Source organism: Cetorhinus maximus, chromosome 24, assembly GCF_964194155.1.
Source record: "Cetorhinus maximus chromosome 24, sCetMax3.hap1.1, whole genome shotgun sequence".
Lineage (NCBI taxonomy): Eukaryota > Metazoa > Chordata > Chondrichthyes > Lamniformes > Cetorhinidae > Cetorhinus > Cetorhinus maximus.
This window is the reverse complement of record NC_135902.1, coordinates 44,351,659-44,372,123: the sequence shown is the minus strand read 5'-3', so window position 1 is coordinate 44,372,123 and position 20,465 is coordinate 44,351,659. Positions and strand designations below refer to the sequence as shown.

The 20,465-nt window shown below is 41.5% G+C and overlaps 1 protein-coding gene across 4 annotated transcripts in view; it reads right to left on the bottom strand.

Moving 5' to 3' along the window:
* Window positions 1-20,465, bottom strand: part of cyth1b (cytohesin 1b) — a 225,176-nt gene that overhangs the window by 39,112 nt on the left and 165,599 nt on the right. For all 4 annotated transcript variants that reach the window (XM_078571146.1, XM_078571144.1, XM_078571145.1 and 1 more), the window contains exon 3: window positions 5,716-5,780. In XM_078571146.1, coding sequence (XP_078427272.1) covers window positions 5,716-5,780 — 65 coding nt within the window. The remainder of the gene's footprint in view (window positions 1-5,715; window positions 5,781-20,465) is intronic.

Sequence of the window (20,465 nt, the reverse complement as noted above, 5' to 3'; positions counted from 1 at the left end):
GGGATGCCTGAAATTCTTAGCAATCAGGTCCTGTTGACCAGTTTTTCACAGAATCACAGATTTTTAACGGCACAGGAGGCCATTCAACCCATCGTGTCTGCACCAGCTCTCCAAATGAGCATTATGACCTAGTGCCATTGCCCTGCCTTTTCCCGTACCCCTCACATCTGTGAAAAGTAGTGATGAAAAGCTGAAGATAGTTTCAACAGAACAGTAACAAATCTATCACACAAAGAAACAATTTTAGCTACAATAAGCTACAATCCCATCACTACAAATAAATCTGTTTTTTAATTGGGAAAAAAAATACTCAGCACTGCTGAAACAATCTCTCATTCATTCAAATGTGGCCAATAGGAGACATGATGCACTATTTTTAAAAAACGCTATGAAGCTACTTAGGCTCGAAAAGCAGTCCCTTACAAGGTACATGTTTAGTTATACGAACGCCTCAATATTGACCTCCCATAGAATGCAAATCTTTAAATGATCAATACAGAGTTACAAACACAGCAATGCTCAAAACATCAAAACTAATTTCTAATATCCACAATAGGCTTGTAAATGTCTGGGAACTAGGAAGCTGTAGATATAGCTGCAAGATAATTCACTAATGGGTGCACAAACTTTCCACATGTTCTCTTTATTACTGACAAAACCATCTTAATAAAAATTTTCATTGTGAATAATGTCAAAAGTAGATTGTTGGTTTTAGAGATTCAACACATTCCAAAAACCATATGCTGATTTTGAAGCTGCTTATCTTGTAATAACAGAATTCGTACCATCCCTGTGTAACAAAGGAATTTTTAGATCAACACTGATCTTGTGCCCTGTACACAAGTCACCAGAGGAAGCCAAGCAAATGGAAGTACGTGAGATATATCATGCTTTAAAATATATTTCAAAGAATGACTAATCACAGGAACAGTTATATAATACACATTACAAAAACGTCAAAAAAATTGACATAAAAACATAAACAGAAATTTTCTCCTGCTAGAGAACAAAAAAAAATTTAAAATACTGAATAACAACATGCAACTAGTTATCACCACATTGTGACGCAGGTCAGAAATTTTTGGTGGGAGGAGGACGTGGATATATCTAATTGAGATAAAGATGGCAATTTCCCACTTGTTGCATACCTGGGGGTGACGGGTGTGTGGGGGGGGTGGGGGTGGGTGCGGTGGTAGGGATGCCTCCACACTATCTCCTTATGTGGATATGTATTTAGGAAAAATTGTTCCAGCCTTTAAATACGCACCTCGGCCTTGTCATAGGCTGCTTGGGGCAAAAGGTTAGCTGGCAATATTCAACGGCTGAGACAATAACACAGGAAACAATCTGAGTTAGAAATGAAACAGCACAGTACTTATTTGGTGAACTGTGGCTTCATTCGGATAAAGTTCGCCCTATTTGCCACTCCAGGGTATCCTTTCCAGGTGATAGCAGGCATGCTTGGCAGGAGGCACATTCCAGTCTCAATATGGGGCTAGACTTTACCAGCCCTCTAGGGCCGGGCTGGAAGATGGGAGGGATGGGGGCTGTGAAATGGTTAGGAAAGGCAGGGGGTGGAATTCCCATTTCCTCCCTGCCACCACAGCATTTTACCAGGGATGGGTAAGCCCTCTGCAATCTGGGGAGACCACCTGGTAAATGGTAGTCCTAACTGGTCCTAATGCATGCCACCTTGTTGTCAGGTAATCTTTTTCAAAGCCTTCACAACACTGCAGCTCTTTAATTACTGAGATACATACCCATATGACAACATTGCAGCAGGAACTCATGGCTGAGGTGCAAAGTGATACATTTCAGTAGGAAGAATGAGGAAATGCAATATAAAATAAAGGATACAATTCTAAAGGAGGATGCAGGAGCAGAGCAACCTGGAGCTTTATGTACACAAATCTTTGAAGGCAGTAAGGCAGTTTGAGAAAGTGGTCAGCAAGGCAAATGGGATCCTGGGTTTTATAAATATAAGCTCAGAATACAAAATTAAGGAAGCTATAATGAACCTTTAGAAAATACTAGTTTGACCTCATCTAGAGTATTGGGTCCAATTCTGGGAAGTGCACTATACGAAGGATGTGAAGGCATTAGAGTAGCTGCAGAAAATGATTACGTGAATGGTCCCAGGAATGAAGGGCGTCAGTTATATAGATAGATTAGAGAAGCTGGGGCTGCTCTAATTAAAGAAGCAAAGGCTGAGAAGAGATTTGACAGAGGTGTTCAAAATCATGAGTGTGGTCTGGACAGAACAGATAAGGAAAAACTGTTCACATTGACAGGAGGATCAAAGATTAGGGGACACGTGTAAGTGAATGACAAATGGGTGACAACACCATTCCCCTGCCACCCTCCCCACCCCCACACTGCCTGAGCACTTACTGACCACTCTCCCCGCAAACCATGCTGACCAGATGGTAGTCACCCTCTCAGCTGTTCTTTCTTTTATATGGCCACCTAATTTGTTGGGGAGGCTACTATGTATCCTAATCCAGCTTGAAGTTCCTACAACCTCACCAAAACCTGCACACGGTCCTCAATGAGCTCTTTAACTATCTTAATTATACTTGTTAGTGGATCGGGTGGGTTCTCAAGACCTCCCTCCATCCAGCCTGGTGAAACTTGCCGGCGATGGGCATCGGTCCGTGCCGGTATATTTTTTAACCAGCCAACTGTCTCCATTCTTGCCCCCAGTAGGACCTAAAAACCCTTCCCATTAACCCTGTTTCTCTTTCCACAGATGCTGCCTGACCTGCTGAGTATGTCCAGAGTATTCTGTCTCTATTGCATTGTTAAATGTCTGCATACTACTATTCCTCCAAAAGTCTCATCCCATAATCAACTGTAAGAGATAAGTTCCAGAAAAGGACATTTTAATCTGTGACAGATGGATCCCAACTTTATTTTTCGGTAAATATTTATATCACCAGTTTCCTGTTGTGCATTGCTGCTTCTTACTTCTATTATCTTCTAAAACAATCTATTACTTTTTAGGCTATAAATCTGGCAGTGTGGTATTCATCACATTTTGGAATAAAAAGGAGAACTTGGCCGCATTCTATGTGATCCTCACAATTTTACTCCACAAATAAGAAATAGAACGAATAGACTACAAGACAGCCTAATCCCCTACTTCACAAAGCTCATAAATAGTATGTAAATGTTTGAGAATTTAATGAACTCAACCTGAAAACATATGATCTATGGACTTTAATACAAAATGTTGAGTGCAGTGCACTTCCCATTTCTATTTTGTAAATTAAGGAGGCCTGCATTTTGCAATGTATTGTAATTATTTGTATACTGAAAGTGTCATAATTATGCAGTTCTTTTATTATTTTATACTTTATTTTTATTTTAATGATAATTCATGACATAATTATCAGCAATGATTACTGGGCATTAGTTGCTTCTGTTTGTATCATCAGCACAATTCAGCACCTACCACCATGATATTTTTTCAATAAACCAACCATCATTCATTTATCCATGATTTCACCATAGTTAGAAGAAATTATTAGTTCTGAGAAATTATTAGTTCTGAGAAATATCTATTCCACTCACCACATGCATAAAAATATAGGTTTGGTTCAAATGAGGCAAGATCTGCCTTTGGAGCTTATTTTTTTGATGTGAACGCAACGCAAACCAAAGTTCTTGAGGAAGAAACCAAAATTGTTATGGAGGTATGACCATTTAGTTCACTGATTTCTCCAGACACTACTATCTGTAATCAGCCACAGATATGAAGCAAGGCCAGTCATTCAGATTTCCCTCTTTCCAAAGGTGCATCAATGATATCTTTACACACTATTGCAACTTTCACAGCTCGACTGTCAACTACTAAAACTCAGTGAGGGATGGAAAGCCATTTGAGTATTTTTGTAATGGAAGCTATGATCTTAACTCACTGGAGGTCTAACGCTCTTCTACTGTAACTAAAGTAAATATTACTGCTATGACTAACCAGTCCCTTAGCAAGTTTGGTTGTTCATCAATAGAAAACTCACAAAACTCATTTACTCTGTTCTCTCTAGCTTTCTGGATGATAAAAAGGCTAGTTACAGAAACTGTAGATGGAATCTTATCTATTTAGTCTCTGCCAGTACAGCGGGATCATTTTTGGGTCGAGATCCCGAATTAATTTTCTAATGGGTGTATTCTGCCAAAGCTCTTTTCCACAGCAATGGCATCAGCATTCCACATCCATGCTCCCTGATCAGTTAGGGAGTGTGGGCAGGATGGTGCATCCATTCTGTCAAAGGCAGAATTTCCAATGGAAAGGACTGTGGCATGAGTTACAAGGGTTCCCAAGCACTTAGAGTTTTGAGGCTGCAGCAACCACAGGAATGGAGAGGAGGTGGGATGAAGAGTTCTGGAAATTGACATCGGGTAGGGATCTGGGAAAGCTGTCCCCACCCCACACCTCCCAACACCCCCCCGCCAATCCTCCACCTGTAGACCCCATGTTGGCGGTCTTATCTCTTACCAGCTGAATCTTTATGTCAATCCCATCTACTCTGATGGAGGGGCGTGCAGCTGAGGGGAAGGAAGCTGGTGCTGCTGCTCGTGTTGCTCCTGCTGGAGCTGATGGCAATGGTATGGCTTATGCTATTGCCCCTCAGAAGAGGTGATGGGGGAGCCGGATAAACTGTTCCCATGCCATTGTGAGGACTGGCAGCAGGGAACTGCATCTGCAAGAGAATGGAGCTCTAGACAGGTAAAGTACCTTCCAAGAAGCTGGTAATCACCTGTCAAGCAATGATAGTACTCTCTAAGAGAAGTACTTCGAACAGCAGCCTCTCACCTGGCCATGGCTGGGACTCTTTGGCGTAACTAATCAAAGCCATCCCAGCTTGTCAGTTTCATGAAGAAGCTCTTCCTGCTGTGCACTCGCCTTGGTGACCTCGGCGAGGTGCAGACACAGCATGGAACCTGTGCATTGCTGGGAAAGAAGGATTCCATAGCTCTCAATTGCCTTTTTAATCACCTCAGTTGCTTTCCCGCCAGACCCACAGGGCTTTCCTGCTGGACTTGGATCAAGACTCAGGGAAACCTGATGAGGACAGGATGGCATTGATATTCCAATCCGGTGTCAATTTCCACAACATTCCCACCCTGCAGGCACCTGAACCCAGCTCCATCTGGCTGGGGAAATTCTGCTCTATTGGCCTCACTGATCTAGAATGGAAAATTAGCTAAATACAACGACAATCTCCACACAACAGAGAAACAATAGTGGCCAGGAATTTCTTCAGAACTGCTGCCATTTACCATATAGTAATGTCAAGAGAATTATGAACATATGAAATTAACATCAGGAAAAGACCAATTGGTCCACCAAGCCTGCCCGATGTCATGATGGCTGGAGCATCATGAGGTAATGCTTCTTTACACACAACCTCGTCTACATGAGTAAACAGGTTTCTGCTACACTTTCAACAAAGTTTGGCAGTAAATGGGTGCAGTTACAAGGAAATTGCAGGCCAGTGAAAAAAGCCTCTTACATGTGAAATTATAAATGTAATTACTATTTTGGGTGTTGTAAGCTGTACCTCCCAAATCCATTGCACCGCCCCCGCCAACACCCCAACCCATGTCAGGATGTTATGCCAACAGACTGAACAAATGTTAGAAGTAGGTACTACCTTCACCGCACAATGTAAGTAATATGCATGAAATAAAAGATAAGAAATTAGTCCTCACCGTTCTTCTGTGGAACCCAGGTTTTCAATCTCATTCGTAACCTCTGCTATCTCATCCTTCAACCGCTGAAAAAAAGATTAAATCCAATAAGTAACATCATTACAAAATATGAAATGAAATTGCTCTCAGACAAGTCCTTCATAAATGGAATTTTGCCTCCTGAAAGTTCAGTTGCCAAGTTTCCTCTGTTCATTATCTGTATCCAAATCATAAATGTGTTTACAATTTTGTTACAAAGGCCATACAGAGAAAATCTTCCTCTTAGATGTGTGGCAGGCAGTAACTATACTGCAGAGAGGAGCTACAATGACAGCTAAAGTAAAACCACATTACTGCAGCCCTACTACATGGTTCATATGACTTAAATTTCATTATAGTCGAATGCTATGCCAGGTTTTTGCTCTGTGCCAATATTATATAATATTACAAGGAATTATTCTGAGTCAGATAATCCGGTTATTTCACAGATGTACAGCATTGCTACTCTTATATTCAGTCTGCTTGAGAGGGGAATCATGTGGCAACACATTCCAGTACAAAGCACGAGTTCTCTGATACCACAATTGGGATATTGAACAGGAAAAAATACACCCTGGATTATAAGATATGCAAGATCTGCTTGGGGGCTGACTGACAAAATTAGGAACATAGGAGCAGAAGTAAGCCATTCGGCCCTTCGAGTCTGTACTACAATTCAACGAGATCATGGCTAATCTTCGATCTCAATGTCATTTTCTCACTATCCCCATTTTCTCACTATCCCCCTTTCTCATCTTTAATATCCAGAAATCTATCAACCTTTGTCTTGAACACAGTCAATGGTTGAGTCTCCAAAGCCCCTGGGGTAGAGAATTCCAAAGGTTCACCACCCTCTGAGTGAAGAAATTCCTCTTCATCTTAGTCCTAAGTGGCCTAACTCTTATTCTGAGACCATGTCCCCTGGTTCTAGATCCCCATAGTCAGGGGAAACATCCTTCCTGCATCTGCCCTGACGAGCCCTGTACGATTTTGTTATGTTTCAATGAGATCACTTCTCATTTTCTAAACTTTGAAGAATGCAAGCCCAGTCTCCTCAATCTCTCCTCATGGGACAACCCCGCCATCCCAGCAATCAATCAGTCTGGTGAACCTTCGTGCACTCCCTTTATGGCAACTATGTTCTTCCTCAATAAGGAGACCAAAACTGTACACAATACTGTAGGTGCAGTCTCACCAAGTCTCTTCCCAACTGCAGCAAGACTTCTTTACTCCTGTCTCAAATCCTCTTACAATAAAGGCCAACATGCCATTTGTCTTCCCAATAGCTCGTTGCATCTGCATGTTAACTTTCAGTGAACCCAAGAAAATATTTAGTGTAAAACCCAAAGTCACAAGATATTGTTATGGTGTTCTAAAGCACTTCACAGCCAATGGAAGTCACTTTCAACTTTAACTGGAGTGGAAACTGGTGTTAGAAGACTGGATGCCTGTTATACGCCTGCCCAATTTTCCTATCAATTGACTTCAACAGAAAGGAAAATCAAGCAGGGTATATTTTGCATGCCTAGTTGAATTTTACCTCATATGTCTAGTCCAACCTTGGTGGGTAAAGTCCAAAGGCATTTTGCAAACAGTTGATTCAAGGTGTAAATAAATAATTCTTTTTTTTTGTAGAATTAGTCATGGTTTTTTCCTTATTCAAGAAATTAATCTTCATAATCAATTTCCTTCATTGCAACTGGAGAAATGGCATTTACTGATATTCTTTGGAATCTCCCCTCTTGTAATTTTACTGAATTGAAAACCTTGACAAAGCCTTCCTATGTTCAAGACACTGATTGCTGTATGAAATTTCACTTATATATTACAGTTGCTAGCTGCTTTTAATGGACATAAAACATTAAAAAGCATGGAATTGATTAATTTATGCAAGATCTGAAAAACTTTCAGTTCTGCAAAATTCTCCCATGAGTTAAATCTGATGGATTTTGAAAAAATATCTACGCACTATATTTGCCCACCAAAATAATAAAAATATGATTTTTTTAAAAATCATTATAATTTGTTATTTTTTAGTATCATTCCTATTTAGAACCATCTTTGGAACAGTCCAAAAACTGATTTAAATATCTATTAATAGATTTATGATTTTACAAAGGTTCTGAACAATCTACCATCACATACTGTCATTCAAAATGAAAACAGTCATTTGAAAACCTAGTGCTACAATTCCAGAAAAGGCAAATGAAAAAATTTACACCACCAACTGTGATGAAAGTGTAAGTGTGAAAATGCACACAAACACAAATCAAACTACAAAGGAATTCAGACATTCCTGTTGGAGTATTAATCCTTGATATTTTAATTCGTGGTGCTATCTTTAATAGAAAAGAAATGAAATTCGTAATGTTACAAAATTGGTCAGAAAGGACTTATTACCCAACCTACATAAACAGACCGTGTGTGTCATTTTTATTATACATGTGAAGAAATAATACATTCTAAATATGCATGCGGTCAAAATAAGGATCATGGGATAGAAATTAAAATCTCAAATTCCTTCCTCTGCAACTGCAAAAAAATTGTGGGCTAAACTGCCTTTCTTTGGAATACAAGCATCCATTTTATACAATTGACAATATGTAGTGGTATTTTAATTTTTGCTTTATGTCATATCATTATACTTATAGAATGGTTAGATTGGTTAGTGTACTATATACAGCATATTTTTGCAAAAGACCTGCATTTATCTAGCACTTGAAATGTTTCTGAGATGTAATCAAGTGTTTCACATTTATTGTACTATTTCAAAGTGCAATGAATTTTAAATCATTACCCTAAAATGCATTATGAGTTCTATTTTCCTATTTCATAAAGAATAAACTTGCATTTGTTTAGTGCTTTCAAGACCCCAGGATGTCCAAAAGCGCTTCACAGCCAAATAATTACTTTCAAAGCATTGCAGGGAATCACAGCAGCCAATTTATGCAGATCAAGGTCTCTCAAACAGCAATTAGTTAGTGACCAAATAATACATCTGAGTGATGTAAGTTGAGGGATAATTGCCAGCATGGGTCAAAATCCTGGAACTCCCTCCCTAACAGCACTGTGGATATACCTACACCATATGGCATGCAACAGTTCAAGAAGGCAGCTCACCACCACCTTCTCAAGGGCAATTAGGGATGGGCAATAAATGCTGGCCTAGCCAGCTACGCCCACCTCCCATGAATAAATTTTTTAAAACTAGCAAAATTCCCCTGCTCTGCTCGAATAATGTCACAAAATCTTTCACAACCAACTGAAAGATGCGCATGATCAACTGAAAGACGGGACTTCCAGCAGTGTAGTACTTCCTCAATGGTTCACTAAAGTATCTGTCTAGATAATTTGTTCAAATATATATATAGTGTCATGAACACATGACCTTCTAACTCAGAGGCATGAATGTTACCATTGAGAAAAAACTGATACCTAATGATATAAAAGATATCACAGTCAATGAAATAAACAAACCATTTTCACATTCAACACAACTTCCAATTAATGGATTCAGTGTGTTTAGCCACAGGCTGATCACCGTAGTTACATATTGACTTGTTACTAAAATGCAGCTCTCTGGTAACATGAAAAAAAGCCTTAATTAGTTGATTTGAAAGCAGACAGGATGCTCCAAGGGAATTCCCATTGGTTGATGTCACTAAGAAAATACATCTTTTTTTTACAAAAGCAGTATTACAAAAGTGCACCAATGCATTTGCTTAACTGGATGTAGGCGTGGCACAATGTGACGTTTCAGAGGCTCCAACTGCATGCAGATTTATCATTAGGCCCATGCTGTAATGGGAAAGTTGTTCCTTTTTTAATTAAAAGCACACACCATATCACATCATTCATGGTGTTTTGATTTGCAGTGGAAAATTTCATTGTCATAGCAACACTTGTACATTACACCATTGTGACACACCAAAGATAAAACTTGCAATGGTATCCCACAAGATCCTTCCCAATATGATTAGGATTCTCCATCACAACCAAATATTTTTGGCCATTTCCAAACACGCTGGGCAGAATTTTCTGCCTACCGGGAGGGCAGGGAGCCGATCCCCGCTGGAGAAGCGGGCCCCGCCGCCATTTTAAGTGGGCGGGCCCGCCCAGCATGACACCCGGTGGGAAGCACTATGCGCTAAGTGCTGCCTCAGGGAGATCGCTGACAGCTGTATAAACATTAAAAATAGAAAAAAAACAAAAATCTTTAACATGTCCCCCTCATGTGACAATGTCACATGAGATGGGACACGTTAATAAATTTCATTAAAACTTTATTCAACTTTTTAAATCCCTACATGAAACCTCATCCCGCTGGTAGATGAGGTTTCATGTTTTTTCTATTCCCCGCCGGGGCTCCTGGCCTGCCCGCCAACCTTAAGGTTGGATGGGCAGGTCCTTTAATTGTTTTAATGATCCTGTCAATGGCCTCAATTGGCCATTGACAGGTCGGTGGGCCCGCAGCTGATTTTGCTGCGCCCCCGCCTTCCTGAAGATTTAAATGGGGCAGGATGACGTTGGGGGTTCCCCCCGATGTCATCCCACTTCATTTTGTGCATCGGCGAGTGGGCCCCACCCCCTGCTCGCCGACGGCAAAATTCAGCCCACTATTTTCTGATGAGGGTCAGAAAAAGCATGGCACAGTATTTTATGGGTGTAACACAAAGGAAAAATATTTGCAAATACCATTCAAATCACATCACAACTATTGCAGTCTATTAGCATTCTGACACCATTAGAATTCACAGTCAAGAGAGGAGCTTGACATGAATAATACAAGTTAATGTTATTTAGCTGGAAAAGTTGAATGAATCAAAGATGCATTTTGCAATACACGTTGATATGATTTTTAACAACCATACTTCAAGGCTTTAAGAAGATATTTGATAATGATGGAGTCCAGATTTACTTTTAACTTTCCAGCTCTCAGCTAATTCTTTATCTGAGTTATAATACTAATTTATTATGCCCACTCATTAAAAAAAATAATAGTACGATCTTCAATATTCAAGTGAAAAATTGACATTTCTAATACTGCAGTAATTTAGTATAATACTTTATAGAACAGCTTTCATGAATCATCATAATATAGAGCTTACATAGTGCTGACTGCATTGCCTACATCTAACACTATTACAATTATTTAACTTTTCACCTAAGTCAATTTAAACTGGTATAAACATCAAAAAGTCAGCAGTTTAGCAGAATGTGACTATTTAAACCGTGTAAATGCATACTTTACAAACCAGCTGGCGGTTGCATACTTGACATACGGGCCAGAAAGGTCCAAGGTTGTCTTACGGAAACAGAGCTAGCTGATGAGAATAACACATGTTTATAACAGGAATAGCCAAGAACAAATTTAGTAGCATATAAATAATTGGAACATTTTCAAAAATCTGTGGACTTCTAGTGACACCATTACCCTCTGCTTATTCTTTCGTATCACTGGGTATAGAGCAACAACCATAATTTTACATCAAGGAGGTCATGTCAGGATATACCAGCAAGAGTGATGATGTGTATTGCTGTAATACATCCTTCATATTTATGAGTCGGATATTGAGTCATTATGAGTTCCATGGTCTGTTCCGGGTGACCGCAGATCCAAACAGGAGAGTTTTTAATTTTCCATTTGTACATTAGGTATCCATATCTGCCATGGTTTGTACGGACGCAGTTTAGGGATGCCCAAGAGCTTTGTGAGAGGTCGAAACCAGGGACCTTCTGTGTCGCATCTTTCACGAGATGTTTGTTCATGACTTCTTGTGAGGATCATTCATTTTTCCCAGCTTCTGCAGGGTTGAAATCGCATTGCCTGAGGTTGTGTGCATGGACTTCAAGTGGAGGTGAGGGGCATTGGTGAGGTTTAAGTGGATGGAGAGCAGTTCTTTTCCTTGATCCTCTGAGCTTCTCGGAAGGTCACAGCAGATCGGTGGGGTGGTTGGTGGGGGGGGGGGGCGGCGTGTGCCAACACAGGTAGCCAGGGAGTTGGGGTCGACTTGAGGGTTCCAGCGATGCATCTCATTGATCCCTGCTTGAGTCTCTAGATTCAGCCAGATGCCAGCGATGGATCAAGTGCGTTAAAAGTCCAGGTTTCACACAATCTAGTCGCCGTGCCTGGGCCCTCCTATGTTGTCTTGGAGCTGCTACTCCTATGGAATACCGGGACCTAAAGGTCTGGCCCAACTCCATAGCCTCCAAATTAGTGGAGAGTACTAAAGGACCTTGCGAGAAACACAAAAACCCACCCACATCAGCATAGATGAAGTGAAGAAAGGGTTAGCAGCAAGGAAGAAAGGAGGGGCGGCTGGCAGAGATGTTATTCCCCACCGGAATCTCTTCAACAATTAGGCCCAAAGGGACTCCAGTGGCTTGCGAAGCTGTAAAGCAAAGACATGGAATCAGGACGCATCCTAAAAGCATGGTGGAAGATGATGGTCTGTGCCATACTGAAACCTGGCAAACCTATAGATAACCCAGCAAGCTATAGGCCGATATCATTTCTGTGCATGTTCCAGAAACTCCTAGAGCATATCGTTATACAGCGAATCAGCCTTCTCGAGAAGACCGTGATCTCTGAAGAACAAGAGAGCTTCTGGCTTAAACGTAGTTACAGTGATCAAGTTCTTCCCCTCACAATGCACATTGAGGCTGGTTTGCAGCCCTCGTAGACCTATCATTGGCCTATGACATGGTCTGGATTAAAGACCTGTTGCTGAACCTCACAAGGATCATCCCCTGTCCCAAAACACTATGTCTGATTTGGGCGATGCAGAGGAATAGACAGCTACATATCCATCTTGGTGACAAAGTCAGTTCACCACAATCCCTCAACAATGGACTGCCACAAGGATCAATACTATAACCCTGATAAGCAGCCTTAGCAAAGTGGTCTGAACCACGGCATCAGTTGCTACAAATCTACTTCCCTACTGAACTGGAGAAACAGCAAGAGGCATATCAATGCAAAAATGTAAATATGCATCTTGAAGGAAGCAATGTAGCCATTCCTTTGAAAAGTAAAACTGCAACCCAGAAGGTGCCACTAATCTTTCCCAAGTCACTTTCCAAGTGACATCCCAAACCTACCAGTTTAGTGGTGGAAGTAGTCTATAAGCCCCCTAACAGTAGCTATACAGAGAATAAATCAGGAGATAATGAGGGCATGTAAAAAGGGCAGTACATTAATCATGGGCGACCTTAATCTTCATGTAGATTGGTAAAATGAAATTGGCAGAGGTAGCCATGAGCATGAATTCATAGAGTGTATCCAGGGCAGTTTCCTAGAACAACGTGTTGTGGATCCAACCAGGGATCATGCTATTTTGGATCTGGTAATGTGTAATGACGTAGGTTTAATAAATAATCTCAGAGTGAAAGATCCCCTAGAAAACAGTGACCATAACATGGTAGAATATAACATTCAGTTTGAGAGTGAGAAACTTGGGTTGGAAACAACTGTGCTAAACTTAAATAAGAGTAATTACAAAGAAATGAGGGCAGAGTTGGCTGGAGTGGACTGGGATAGGAGCTTAGCAGAAAAGACGGTTGATGAACAATGGCGGACGTTTAAGAAAATAGTCCATGACTCACAACAAAGATATATCCCATTGAGAAAGAAGGATTCTAGGAAGGGGATAAACAAACCATGGTTAACCAAGGAAGTTAAGGATAGTATCAAATTGAAAGAAAAAACATACAATGTGGCAAAGGAAAGTCAGGGGATTGGGAAAATTTTAAAAACCAACAAAAGATGATGAAAAAATAATGAAGAGAGAGAAAATAAACTGAGGGTAAACTAGCAAGTAATATAAAAACAGACAGTAAGAGCTTCTTTAAATATATAAAAGGGAAGAAACAGGCCAAAGTGAACATAGGCCCCTTAGAAAATGAGGCTGGGGAAATAATAATGGAGAACCAGGAAATAGCAGAGGAGTTGAATAAATACTTTGCTTCAGTCTTCACAGTAGAAGACACTAATAGCATTCCAAAAATACTAAATAATCAAGGGGCAAAAGAGGGTGTGGGCGGAGGAAATAAATACAATACCTATCACTAGAGAAAAGGTACCATGGAAACTAATAAGGCTAAAGGCCAATAAGTCCCCCGGGCTACATCCTAGGATATTAAAGGAAGTAGTTACAGAGATAGTGGATGCACTGGTAGTAATCTTCCAGGAATCCTTCGATTCTGGAAAAGTCCCAGAGGATTGGAAAACTGCCAATGTAACACCCTTATTCAAAAAGGGAGACAAAAAACAAGAACTATAGGCCAGTTAGTTTCACATCTGTCATTGGGAAAATTTTACATTATCCTATTATAAAGGATGTAATAGCAAAGCATTTAGAAATACATAAAATAATCAAGCAGAGTTAGCATGGCTTCAAGAAGGGGAAGTCATGCCTGACAAATTTATTGAATTCTTTGAGGAAGTAACAAGCAGGATAGATAAAGAGTAACCAGTAGGTGTAATATATTTGGATTTCCAAAAGGCGTTCGATAAGGTACCACACATAAAACTACTTAATAAGAGCCCATGGAGTTGGGGGTAGTATATTAGCATAGATAGAGGATTGGCTAACTAATAGAAGACAGAGATAAAAACAAAAAGCTAAAAGCTACTGCGGATGCTGGAAATCCAAAACAAAAACAGAATTACCTGGAAAAACTCAGCAGGTCTGGCAGCATCGGCGGAGAAGAAATCAGTTAACGTTTCGAGCCTTCATGGCCCTTCGGCAGAACTGAAGCATAGTTAGAAGAAGGGAGAAATATAAATTGGTTTAAGGTGGGTGGGGGGAGGGGGGGGGGTGGTGGGGGGAGAGAGAGATGGTCTTCACATGGTCCATCTCTGACACCTCTCTTCCCTTCCTTGACCTCTCTGTCTCAATTTCTGATGATAGACTGTCCACCAATATCCATTACAAGCCTACCGACTCCCACAGCTACCTCGACTACAGCTCCTCACACCCCGCTTCTTGTAAAGACTCCATCCCATTCTCTCAGTTCCTTCGCCTCCGTCGCATCTGTTCTGATGATGCTACCTTCAAAAACAGCTCCTCTGACATGTCCTCCTTCTTCCTTAACCGAGGTTTTCCATCCACGGTCGTTGACAGGGCCCTCAACCATGTCCAGCCCATATCCCGCGCATCCTCCCTCACGCCTTCTCCTCCTTCCCAGAAACATGATAGGGTCCCCCTTGTCCTCACTTATCACCCCACCAGCCTCCGCATTCAAAGGATCATCCTCCGCCATTTCCGCCAACTCCAGCATGATGCCACAACCAAACACATCTTCCCTTCACCCCCCCTGACGGCATTCCGTAGGGATCGTTCCCTCCGGGACACCCTGGTCCACTCCTCCATCACCCCCTACTCCTCAACCCCCACTTATGGCACCTCCCCATGCCCACGCAGAAGATGCAACACCTGCCCCTTCACTTCCTCTCTCCTCACCGTCCAAGGGCCCAAACACTCCTTTCAAGTGAAGCAGCATTTCACTTGCAGTTCCCCTAACTTAGTCTACTGCATTCGTTGCTCCCAATGCGGTCTCCTCTACATTGGAGAGACCAAACGCAAACTGGGCGACCGTTTTGCGGAACACCTGCGGTCTGTCCGCAAGAAAGACCCAAACCTCCCTGTCGCTTGCCATTTTAACACTCCACCCTGTTCTCTTGCCCACATGTCTGTCCTTGGCTTGCTGCATTGTTCCAGTGAAGCCCAACGCAAACTGGAGGAACAGCACCTCATCTTCTGACTAGGCACTTTACAGCCTTCCGGGCGAATATTGAATTCAACAACTTTAGATCTTAAACTCCCCCTCCCCCCATCCCCACCCCGTTTCTTCCCCCCACCCCCGCTTTTTTTTCAATAATTTATATAGATTCTTCTTTCCCCACCTATTTCCATTATTTTTAAATCTAGAACTAAAACCTTGTTAGCCTTTCCACCCCACCCCCACTAGAGCTGTACTTTGAATATTCTACCTTCCATTCTTAATTAGCACTTTTCTCAGACAAAACACCTCTTTGACCCTTTTGTCCGTGACATCTTTTGATTATCTGCTCATCTCCACAATCACCACACCCTCAATGTCTCTCTCTCTCTCTCCGCCTCTCTCCCCCCCCCCCACCTTAAATCAATTTATATTTCTCCCTTCTTCTAACTATGCTTCAGTTCTGCCGAAGGGCCATGAAGGCTCGAAACGTTAACTGATTTCTTCTCCGCCGATGCTGCCAGACCTGCTGAGTTTTTCCAGGTAATTCTGTTTTTGTAATAGAAGACAGAGTTGGGATAAGGGAGGCATTTTCAGGATGACAATCTGTAACTAGTGGAGTGCCACAGGGATCAGTGCTGGGGCCACAATTATTTACAATATATATTAATTGGATGAGGGAAGTGAATGTACTATCGCCAAGTTTGCGGATGGCACAAAAATAGGCGGGAAGGCAAGTGGTGAGGGTGACACAAAATGTCTACAGAGGGATATAGACAGGTTAAGTGAGTGGGCAAAAACTTGGCAGATGGAATATAATATGGGAAAATGTGAGGTTATGCACTTTGGCAGGAAGAATAGAGAAGCTGAATATTATTTAATTGGATAAAGACTGCAGAAAGTTACAGCACAAGGGGATTTGGAGTTCCTTGTGCATGAATCCCAAAAAGCTAGCATACAAGTTCAGCGGGTAATAGGGAAGGCAAATGGAATGTTGGCCTTTATTTCAAAGGGAATGGAGTATAAAAGTAGGAAAGTCTTGCTAAAACTATACAAGGCACTAGTTAGACCACACCTAGAATACTGTGAACAGTTTTGGTCCCTTATCTAACGAAAGATATACCGGCATTGGGGGCAGTCCAGAGAAGGTTCACCAGGCTGATCCCGGGTATGGAGGGATTTTCTTATGAGGAGAGGTTGAGTAGGGTGAGCCTGTACTCATTGGAGTTTAGAAGAATGACAGGCGACCTTATTGAAACATATAAGATTCCTAGGGTGCTTTACAGGGTAGATGCTGAGGTTGTTCCCCTTTTGGGAGAGTCTGGGACCAGAGGGCATAATCTCAGAGCAAGGAGTTGCCCATTTAAGACAGAGATGAGGAGGAATTTCTTCTCTCAGAAGGTAGTGAATCTATGGAATTCTTTTTCACAGAGGGCTGTAGAGGCTGGGTCATTAAGTATATTCAAGGCTGAGATAGACAGATTTTTAATCAGGAAGGGAATCAAGGGTTATGGGGTAAAAGCATGAAAGTGGAATTGAGGATTATCAAATCAGCCATAATCTCATTGAATGGCAGAGCAGACTCGATAGGCTGAATGGCCTACTTCTGCTCCTACATTTTATGGTCTTGGTTACAAAAATAAGGAGACCATGCCCAAGAGCCTGCTCCAGCTTCTCTAAGCAGGACAACAATGTGGAAAGAAGGTGTACTAGACTCTTGCAGCAATCTCACCCAAACTGTGCTTCAGCAACACAGTCGTCAGATTAGCAATCATCAAACTAAATGACTGGCCAGTCCTGGACTACTATGTATCTGCCTGTATCTCTCAACATCTGATTCAGGAAAGACCCAAATATGTCAACATGGAGACTGGCACAGATCAAAGCATTCTTACCCACAGCTGAATAACAATTCCCCCATAGTGGCCGAACACACTGTAGACTAGTAGGCAACACTGGGATGCAATTAGGATTGCCAATTCTGGTTGGATGTAATTCTGGAGGTTTCCTCATACAAGTCCTCCCATCTCGAATGGCCCTCCGTAATCAAATAGCCATTTTATCCCCATTTCCAATATTTTTACAAATCAAACAAAAGTATTCAAAGAATATGATGAAAGTATATCTTTTAATGCCCCTATGATTTTCTTTGAGAGTTGCTCACAGTAGTGCCCAGGAGAATAATCTTCTATTCCTGGAGATGCAATACACCTGTGCGTCACTGTATGATGCCATTATGTGCTGATCATAAGTTCATAGCCACAATCGCTCACACTGTCGAGTTGCCAATCTCAGCTGAATCAATGCCAAAACATGCTGACTGAGGTTCACTTCTTCCTTGTACGGATAGAATAAAAACTAATAGAAAGGATTCTGCACTGACAATTTTTCTATTATATTGCACCTCAGAAGGGAATGGAGTTAGAACAACTTTAACTAAAACACAGGTCAACTCCAGATCTGCTACCAATTGGGCACAGCAATACTGGCAGCAGTTCTCTTATCTGCCAACCTCCATGCCTGCAGTTGCTAAGTGGCCTGAGGAAATCAGAGGAAAGGGAGGGAAAGAATTTTTAAAATGATGGATTTTCACCCTAAAAAAAACTTTTATTTAAAGTAAAGTTACTAATTAAGGAAAAGCTGAAGCTAACAATGAACAGGGTTTTTTTTCTTCATTCACAGGATGAGGACTTAGCTGGCTGGGCTAGTATTTATTGCCCATCCCTAGTTGCCCTTGAGAAGGTGGTGGTGAGCTGCAGTCCATGTGGTGTAGGTACACCCACGGTGCTGTTAGGAAGGGAGTTCCAGGATTTTGACCCAGCGACAGTGAAGGAATGGCGATATATTTCCAAGTCAGGATGGTGAGTGACTTGGAGGGGAACTTCTAGGTGGTGATGTTCCCATTTATCTGCTACCCTTGTCCTTCTCGATGGTAGTGGTCACAGATTTGGAAGGTGCTGTCTAAGGAGCCTTGGTAAATTCCTGTTGTGCATCTTGTAGATGCTACACACTGTTGCTACTGTGCATCGGTGGTGGAGGGAATGAATGTTTATGGATGTGGTGCCAACCAGCTGGCTGCTTTGCCTGGACGGTGTCAAGCTTCTTGAGTGTTGTTGGAGCTGCACTCATCCAGGCAAGTGGAGAGTATTCCATCACACTTCTGACCTGTGCCTTGTAGAGGGTGGACAGGCTTTGGGGCGTCAGGAAGTGAGTTACTCGTCGCATGATTCCTAGCCTCTGACCTGCTCTTGTAGCCACAGTATTTATATAGCTAGTCCAGTTCAGTTTCTGGTCAAAGGTAAACCCCCAGGATGTTGATAGCGGGAGATTCAGTGATGGTAATGCCATTGAACATCAAGGAGCGATGGTTGGATTCTCCCTTGTTGCAGATGGTCATTGTCTGACACTTGTGTGGCATGAATATTACTTGCCACTTGTCAGCCCAAGCCTGGGTATTGTCCAGGTCTTGCTGCTTTTGGACATGGACTGCTTCTGTATCTGAGGAGTCACGAATGGCGCTAAACATTGTGCAATCATCAGCAAACATCCCCACTTCTGACCTTATGATGGAAGGAAGGTCATTGATGAAGCAGCTGAAGATGTTTGGGCCAAGGACACTACCCTGAGGAACTCCTGCAGTGATGTCCTGGAGCTGAGATGACTGACCTCTAACAACCACAACCATCTTCCTTTATGCTAGATATGACTCTGGGGCAGTGTGTGTGTGTGTGTATCACATATATACTGAGATACATACGTATAATATAGAAATATATTTACACATATATTTAAAGCCAAGCGTTACAATTTCCTGATATTTCTAGAGAAAGTTTTTTTAAATTTCCCTCTTATTTGAAGGAAATTTGAAGGAATATTAAAAAGAAACTGAGTTTATTATTTCAGTCATCAAAAAGACAAGTACTTGATGCACTATCATCTGCCAAGCCTACCATTATTTCTCCCTTTTTAAAATACTCTGCACTGCATTACATTCCTTGGCAAGGCGACAAAATTCAATGGCCATTTTTAACCAGCTACAATGAGACATACAATAGAGTTTGGATTATCGTTCCTTTGCTTTCCACCACTTCAGCATTTTCTCGAGAGAAGCCTGCTACAAAAATCAACCTGTAGGGAACGATGGGCAGGAATCCAAATCTACAGACCTGTGCAATATTGTATTCCACCTCCAGTATGTTACACCGTAAGGCTCATTTCATTACTCTTAGACAAAATAGTACATATTCTTAAGTCAATTGCTTCTCTCGTCAACTCTATTTTTCTTACTCTGATGGAAATAGCGCTAGCTGTTTCAGGCTTCTACTCAACAACCCTTCTTGACCTAATTCTGTGTCAGCTTCAATTTTCCGCCCCAGAAACTGCCAGATTGGGTCTACACCTCCCTCAGGCTTTTCAAGTCTTGTTTAAAAAAACTGCACCAAGTTCAGCTAGAGGCAAACAAAGGCCTCAGTCATTCTGACTGCTCTAATTGCCCTGATAGTTGGCTTATAGCAAGAAGATTCAATTAGATCCAACTGCCACATTCTGTACAGCAATCTCACATGCAGCACTTACAATCTGTAAATATCTTATCATTATTTGCTACAATCGAAGTATTATTGTATTTTCACTTTTGTATTGAAACACAAACTAGATCCACACCTTCGTAGTTTACTTAAATGCAACAAATTAATTGTTAAACCATTTTCCACTTGATTTTGCAAATCAGCATCCCAGCTGTGCAGAATGCAAGAAGATCCCAGTGCCACAATTTGTCAAGATTTTTCATCTTATGCATCAAGATTCTGTGAAAATAGAAAGCTGGATATGTTAAGGAATGTGCCAGAAAAGAAAAGCATTAGGAATGGAGAGCAATTCAGTCTTAAGATTGACTATGATTAAGCATTTGAGTAGAATTAGCATAGTCCAACTTAAACATGGGAATATCACAGGCACTCAATAATTGTCATGAGCTGGGTGATAGTTTGTGCCACTGAATTAAAGGAGAC